The sequence below is a fragment of the Perca flavescens genome, chromosome 4 (assembly GCF_004354835.1).
Source record: "Perca flavescens isolate YP-PL-M2 chromosome 4, PFLA_1.0, whole genome shotgun sequence".
NCBI lineage: Eukaryota > Metazoa > Chordata > Actinopteri > Perciformes > Percidae > Perca > Perca flavescens.
In genome coordinates this window covers 70,001-77,194 of record NC_041334.1, presented here as the reverse complement: position 1 = coordinate 77,194, position 7,194 = coordinate 70,001, and the positions used below count along the sequence as shown (strand labels likewise).

Here is a 7,194-nt window from a genome sequence, read left to right as displayed (position 1 = left end):
GGCAACAGTAGTTTTAGTTTAAGTTTCACTTCAGTTGTAAATTTCCATCAGATGTTAATTGAGTGTGCTGCAGAGCAGGGTGCTAGTGTTGTTTTCTCCTGCTGCATTATTTCTTCTCACATTGGTGCCTTGGATACTATTTGTCCGTAAGTACTGTATATGTTACTAAACATTTTCTAAAAGTAATTGCACTTGGCTTATCTTTGATTTATTGGAGTTTTCTAATGTCAAATCACTAAATTGATAGTTAACATGGCTATTAGTTGTGACTCAGCATTTTCTATCGCTATAAGTTGTCGGTTTGCACTATATTTGGTTATCTGTATTAGTTTAATCTCATTTCTGTTTGTCTTTTGCTCTTTGTTACAGTTTTACAGTATAATGAGGAAAGTAAAGTTTCTTCATTGAACCTCAAGAAAAGTTATGCCTTGTGTCTTTTTTGGAGAACTTTACACTGTTAGCTAACTGTCGAGTTTTGAAGAAGCAACTCATTACAAGGACAGTATAGTTTCAGCTCTATGAGCAATAACTACAGACATGTTTTCATACAGACTGCAACTTTATTTAAAACTTCTTAAATGAACAAAAAAAACTGGAACAGATTTACACAGTGAGCACAGACGACATGGAGAAAACTGCTGCTCCAGGTGGCCATCTTGGCTGTCATCACTTCTTCTTGAACCTATTGGACAGAGCAGAGAGAGACAGGTAAACTCACCTGGAGATGCTATTACAGAGTACGAGAGAGACAGAGAGACACACCCCCACACCCCCACACACACCCCCCCACACACACCTTGAGCTGCCAGGACGCTTCCTGTCCATACCAAGACGCTTCCTGTCCGCGAAGGATGGTCTGTAGACAGAAAGGTTGACAGTTAGACAGACACACAGGTGTACAGTAAGACAGACAGGTGTACAGTAAGAAAGACAGACAGACAGCTGTCTCACCCAGCTCTGTAGTGTTTCAGAGCTTTGTTGCTCGTGTTGGTCAGCTCTTTGTCGAACACAGACTTCTTCCCTCCTTTTCCTGCTTTCTGATTGGCTGCTGCAAAGACAAGTTTAATTCAATCACTTTCAGCAGTTTAATCTTTACTTTTAGCAATACGGATTACTGATACTGAGTAGTATATCCGAGTACTGATATAGTATAGCTGAGTACTGATGTAGTACAGTGGACATAAAACGTCCACACACCCCTGTTAAAATGCCAGGTTTTTGGGATGTAAAAAAAGAGACCAAGTTAAATCATGTCAGAACTTTAATGTGACCTATAACATGAACAATTTCATTGAAAAAACAAACTGAAATCTTTGAGGGGGAAAAATAAAAAACTTACAATAACCTGGTTGCATAAGTGTTTGTTGAAGCACCGTTTGATTTTATTACAGCACTCAGTCTTTTTGGGTAGGAGTCTATTAGCATAACATATCTTGACGTGGCAATATTAGCCCACTCTTCTCCAAATCGGCCAGATTGCGAGGACATCTCCTGTGCACAGCTTTCTTCAGATCACACCACAGACGTTCAACTGGATTCTGGTCTGGGCTCGGGCTGGGCCATTCCAAAACGTTAATCTTCTTCAAGTGAAGCCATGCTTTTGTGGATTTGGATGTGTGCTTTGGGTCGTTGTCGTGCTGAAAGGTGAAATTCCTCTTCATCTTTCTAACGGAAGCCTGAAGGTTTTTTGCCAAAATTTCCTGGTATTTGTAACCGTTCATAATTCCCTCCACCCTGACTAAGACCGGCTACACACTGGCTGCGTGGCGTGAGCGTGTCAGCTGCGTGGCCGTTTTTATTTGGGCTCCCATGTTAACGGTTAGAGCGTGCACACTGTCTGCATGACACGCACGTCTAAGGTGCAGCTCGAGGCGTGCCAAAAACACGTGCATGCTAGAAATAGGACTGACGCCTATTTTTCACACGACACGCAAGCGTGTTGGAAGAGTGTCCAGGCAAAAAAGAATAGGAAAAGATGTTTATATACATTTAATAAATTACATTTTGATGTTTGAAAGTATCTAGGTTTTGACATAAATGTAGATATAAATGTAATTAAAAATAAATAAATAATTATAGATTTTCAAACATTGCACCTGTCACTACAGAAGGAAATGTTCTGTAACCTATTTTGCTATCCCTATCTAATCAGATCAGTATATATTTGTTTATGTTTATGGGAAACATCCATGTGTAGAGACAAGGCTAGCAGCAGCAGCGCCGCATCAGTGTAAAGACAGAAAACGCCACGCAGCCACCACGCAACAGAAACTTCATGCAGCCAGTGGTAGCCGGTGTAAGGTCCCGGTTCCAGCTGAAGAAAGGCAGTCCCAAAGCATGATGCTGCCACCACCATGCTTGACTGTGGGTATGGTGTTGTTTGGGTGATGTGTAGTTTCTGCGCAAAAGATAGTACCTTTTGGAATTATGGCCAAAAAATTCAACCTTGGAAAATTTCCCAAGAGATTTTGACAGTGTGCCTACTACTTGGTTCATATCCAAATAGGGACTGGCTAACAGTAAATTTGCTGTTTGACATGTCCTGAAAAGAGAGGACAACATGGCTTACAGTAAAGAGTCTCCGTGATAGGAGGAGTTTGTGTTTGGTTATTCAGAATTTTCTCATCAGACCATAACACATTTTCCCACAGGTTTTTCGGAGACTTGATGTTTGTTTTTGCAAACTTCAGCCAGGCTTGGGTGGTTTTCTTTGTAAGAAAAGGCTTCCGTCTTGCCACCCTACCCCGTAGCCCATTCATATGAAGAATACGGGAGATTGATGTCACAAGTAGCACACAGCCAGTGCTTGCCAGAAATTCCTGCAGCTCCTTTAATGTTGCTGTAGGCTTCTTGGAAGCCTCCCTGACCAGTTTTTTCTCACATCTTTTCATCAGTTTTGGAGGGATGTCCAGTTCTTGGTAATGTCTCTGTTGTGCCATATTTTCGCCACTTGATGATGACTGTCTTCACTGTATTCCATGGTATATCTAATGCTTTGGAAATTCTTGTGTACCTTTCTCCTGACTGATATCTTTCAACAAGCTCTCTCTGGGGACCTTTTGCTTTGAGATGCAACTAAGAAAATGTCAGGAAAACCCTACTAGAACAGCTGAACTTTATTTGTGATTAATCAGAGTCACTTTAAATGATGGCAGGTGTGTAATGACTTCTATTTAACATGAGTTTGAATGTGATTGGTTAATTCTGAACACAGCCACATCCCCAGTTATAAGAGGGTGTGCACACTTATGCAACCAGGCTATTGCAAGGTTTTTATTTTTTATTCCCCCCCCCCGAAGATTTCATTTTGTTTTTCAATTGAATTGGTCACATTAAAAGTGGAAAAAGACACAAAAACCTGGCATTTTAACAGGGGTGTGTGTGGACTTTTTATGTCCAGTGTATATCGGAGTCCTGATGTAGTATATCTGAGTAGTGATGTAGTATATGTGTGTACAGTATTTCGGACCTTTGGTCGGCGCCTCGTCCTCCGGCATGGCTCTCGCTCTCTTCGGGCGTCTCTCTCTCTTGGCTGCTCGCTCAGCGAACATCTGAGCCTTCAAGATCTCAAACTGAGAGCGCTCCTCAGACTGACAGACAGACAGGCATCATTACACTAAACCTGAATCAACAGCTCCAACACAAAAACATCTGATTCTTTCTAGTTTCTTCTCTCTGTGACAGTAAACTGAAGATCTTTGAGTTGTGGATAAAACAAGACATTTGAGGACTTTTATCACTAAAGATGCAGTAGGTAAGTCTTATAAAACTAACTTTCTGTCACATTTGCTGAAACTGGCCCTATGTTCCAGTAGCACTACGTGAATTATGTAATATAAAAAAAATCCAGCTCCTCTGGCACCACCTACAGCCTGTAGTGCGATTGGCAAAATTCCACCACTCCCGGTTGATTTTCTCCAATCAGGGCCACAGGGGGGTTTATCTGCCTGTCAATAGCTGCTCAGGTACGTACACATAATAGGGTTCTCCCCTCCCCCTCCCCGCGCACGAGCTGCAGAAAGGTTTCCCAAAACTCCGGTATTGAAGTGGCTTTTCAGAGGTGGCGTGAGCTGTGGGATTTTAAAGATCTGAAGAACGCTGCAGATGTAGCCACATTTCTTCTCGACAGGTAACATAATTACCATGAATGATTTATCTTTCACTTGGTTATTAGTAGTCAAAAGTCCACAAAGCTACGTTGGTGAGGATGATAGTAACGTATGCACAGTGGTCCGTCTGATATGATGCTGAAATGGCTAACGCTAGCCTGCTAGTTAGCATTTACTGTTGGTGAGTAAAGTTAACATTGTGTTAGTGTTTAGTTATTGAAAGTGTTGTCTGTCTGACATGCCGGCAGTTCTGTCAAACTCCCTTGAGTGGGAGGGGCTTAGGAGACGGTTTGGGCTGCAGCAGAAAGGGGGGAGGGACTGAGAAGTTGTCGATGTTCAAATTTGTTGGCAAAGTCCTGGATGATCACAATCTTACCTACAGCAGCTTTAACTGCTGCCTCAACCAAACTTCATATAAATAACTGCACATTTATGAGCTGAACCCTTCAGTCACCTTCAGACCCAGCAGGTCACACAAACACACACTTCCTGGTCTTACCGTCAGATCCTTCTTCTTGCCGTCTTTCAGGAACTTTTCTCTCTTCTTCTTCCCTCTCAGAGCGAGATCAAACTCCTGCAGAGCCTTCGACACTGACGGAGAGAAACAAGAGTTCAAATATGCAGTCGTAGTAAAGTTACAGAGGAGTTCAGTTAACTGATGAAAACTCAGGGGCAACATGAAGAAAATCAAGTCGCCACTCGCACCAAATGTTTGCTCTTGGGGGATTGGTGTGTCTCTGTGAATTCTAGAGTGTGGTCTAGACCTACTCTATCTGTAAAGTGTCCTGAGATGACTCCTGTTATAGGATCTGATGCTAGAAATAAAAGTGAATTAAATAGAGGAGTTACATACAGTGAGGAAAATAAGTATTTGAACACCCTGCTATTTTGCATGTTCTCCCACTTAGAAATCATGGAGGGGTCTGAAATTGTCATCGTAGGTGCATGTCCACTGTGAGAGACATAATCAAAATCAAAAAAAAAAAAATCCAGAAATCACAATGTATGATTTTTTAACTATTTATTTGTATGATACAGCTGCAAATAAGTATTTGAACACCTGAGCAAATCAATGTTAATATTTGGTACAGTAGCCTTTGTTTGCAAGTACAGAGGTCAAACGTTTCCTGTAGTTTTTCACCAGGTTTGCACACACTGCAGGAGGGATTTTGGCCCACTCCTCCACACAGATCTTCTCCAGATCAGTCAGGTTTCTGGGCTGTCGCTGAGAAACACGGAGTTTGAGTTCCCTCCAAAGATTCTCTATTGGGTTTAGGTCTGGAGACTGGCTAGGCCACGCCAGAACCTTGATATGCTTCTTACAGAGCCACTCCTTGGTTATCCTGTCTGTGTGCTTCGGCTCATTGTCATGTTGGAAGACCCACCTCGACCCATCTTCAATGCTCTAACTGAGGGAAGGAGGTTGTTCCCCAAAATCTCGCAATACATGGCCCCGGTCATCCTCTCCTTAATACAGTGCAGTCGCGCTGTCCCATGTGCAGAAAAACACCCCCAAAGCATGATGCTACCACCCCCATGCTTCAGAGTAGGGATGGTGTTCTTGGGATGGTACTCATCATTCTTCTTCCTCCAAACACGGTTAGTGGAATTATGACCAAAAGGTTCTATTTTGGTCTCATCTGACCACATGACTTTCTCCCATGACTCCTCTGGATCATCCAAATGGTCATTGGCAAACTTAAGACGGGCCTGGACATGTGCTGGTTTAAGCAGGGGAACCTTCCGTGCCATGCATGATTTTAAACCATGACGTCTTAGTGTATTACCAACAGTAACCTTGGAAACGGTGGTCCCAGCTCTTTTCAGGTCATTGACCAGCTCCTCCCGTGTAGCTCTGGGCTGATTTCTCACCTTTCTTAGGATCATTGAGACCCCACGAGGTGAGATCTTGCATGGAGCCCCAGTCCGAGGGAGATTGACAGTCATGTTTAGCTTCTTCCATTTTCTAATGATTGCTCCAACAGTGGAGCTTTTTTCACCAAGCTGCTTGGCAATTTCCCCGTAGGCCTTTCCAGCCTTGTGGAGGTGTACAATTTTGTCTCTAGTGTCTTTGGACAGCTCTTTGGTCTTGGCCATGTTAGTAGTTGGATTCTTACTGATTGTATGGGGTGGACAGGTGTCTTTATGCAGCTAACGACCTCAAACAGGTGCATCTAATTTAGGATAATAAATGGAGTGGAGGTGGACATTTTAAAGGCAGACTAACAGGTCTTTGAGGGTCAGAATTCTAGCTGATAAACAGGTGTTCAAATACTTATTTGCAGCTGTATCATACAAATAAATAGTTAAAAAAAAATCATATATTGTGATTTCTGGATTATTTTTTTAGATCATGTCTCTCACAGTGGACATGCACCTACGATGACAATTTCAGACCCCTCCATGATTTCCAAGTGGGAGAACTTGCAAAATAGCAGGGTGTTCAAATACTTATTTTCCTCACTGTATGTTGCCACACCTGCCTCTCTATTGGTTTAAATTGGGTGTATTTGTACTCACCGCGGCTCTGTTTTCTCTCCTGCTGAGTCTGAAACCAAACTCGCTGTGAGTCAGAGGAGGAGGCGGAGCCATCGAGGCGCTTCTGAGCCACACTCAACTACACACACACACACGTTTAAAAGAAACTAGTTAGCATGACATGCTAACAGATCCTTCAGCAGCCTGAAATACCAGCATGGATTTAACTGACCGCCAAAACAAACAATTAAATCGTTAATCGCAGATATTTTTAAAGTAAGACGGCTTTATCTCTACAGCACATTTCATCACTAGGGCGGTTCAAAGTGCTTTACATTAAACATTACAGAGCGGGTAAAAGTATAAAAAAAAAAACTTTGTTAACAAGAATATAAAAACAGCTAAAATAAGAGGACAGGTTTAAAATGCAAACTCCTGGCTGTTTTGGAAGAAGGAAATAAGGAGTGTAACAGATGAAGCAGCTTTAAAAGTGAGTTTTCTTTAAATGCTACGTAGTAATTAGAGACTGTTAGATCAGTGTACCTTGGCCTCGGACGCAGCCAGCTCTCTCTCCTCTCTCTCCAGCTTCATCACAGCCTCCACGTCT

The 7,194-nt window shown here is 42.4% G+C and overlaps 1 protein-coding gene across 2 annotated transcripts in view; it reads right to left on the bottom strand.

Moving 5' to 3' along the window:
* Positions 1–540: 540 nt before the first annotated feature.
* The window catches only part of ddx27 (DEAD (Asp-Glu-Ala-Asp) box polypeptide 27), a 23,883-nt gene continuing 17,229 nt past the window's right edge, over positions 541–7,194 (bottom strand). Inside the window, exons 15-21 of one of the 2 annotated variants that reach the window (XM_028576865.1) lie at positions 7,131–7,194; positions 6,630–6,726; positions 4,609–4,700; positions 3,470–3,590; positions 952–1,048; positions 797–856; positions 541–682 (exon numbers count right to left, since the gene is read on the bottom strand). The exon at positions 7,131–7,194 is cut by the window's right edge and continues 43 nt beyond it. In XM_028576865.1, the coding sequence (XP_028432666.1) occupies positions 667–682; positions 797–856; positions 952–1,048; positions 3,470–3,590; positions 4,609–4,700; positions 6,630–6,726; positions 7,131–7,194 (547 nt within the window). In that variant the 3' untranslated portion in view covers positions 541–666. The remainder of the gene's footprint in view (positions 683–796; positions 857–951; positions 1,049–3,469; positions 3,591–4,608; positions 4,701–6,629; positions 6,727–7,130) is intronic. The other variant, XM_028576866.1, reaches the window with a different exon arrangement.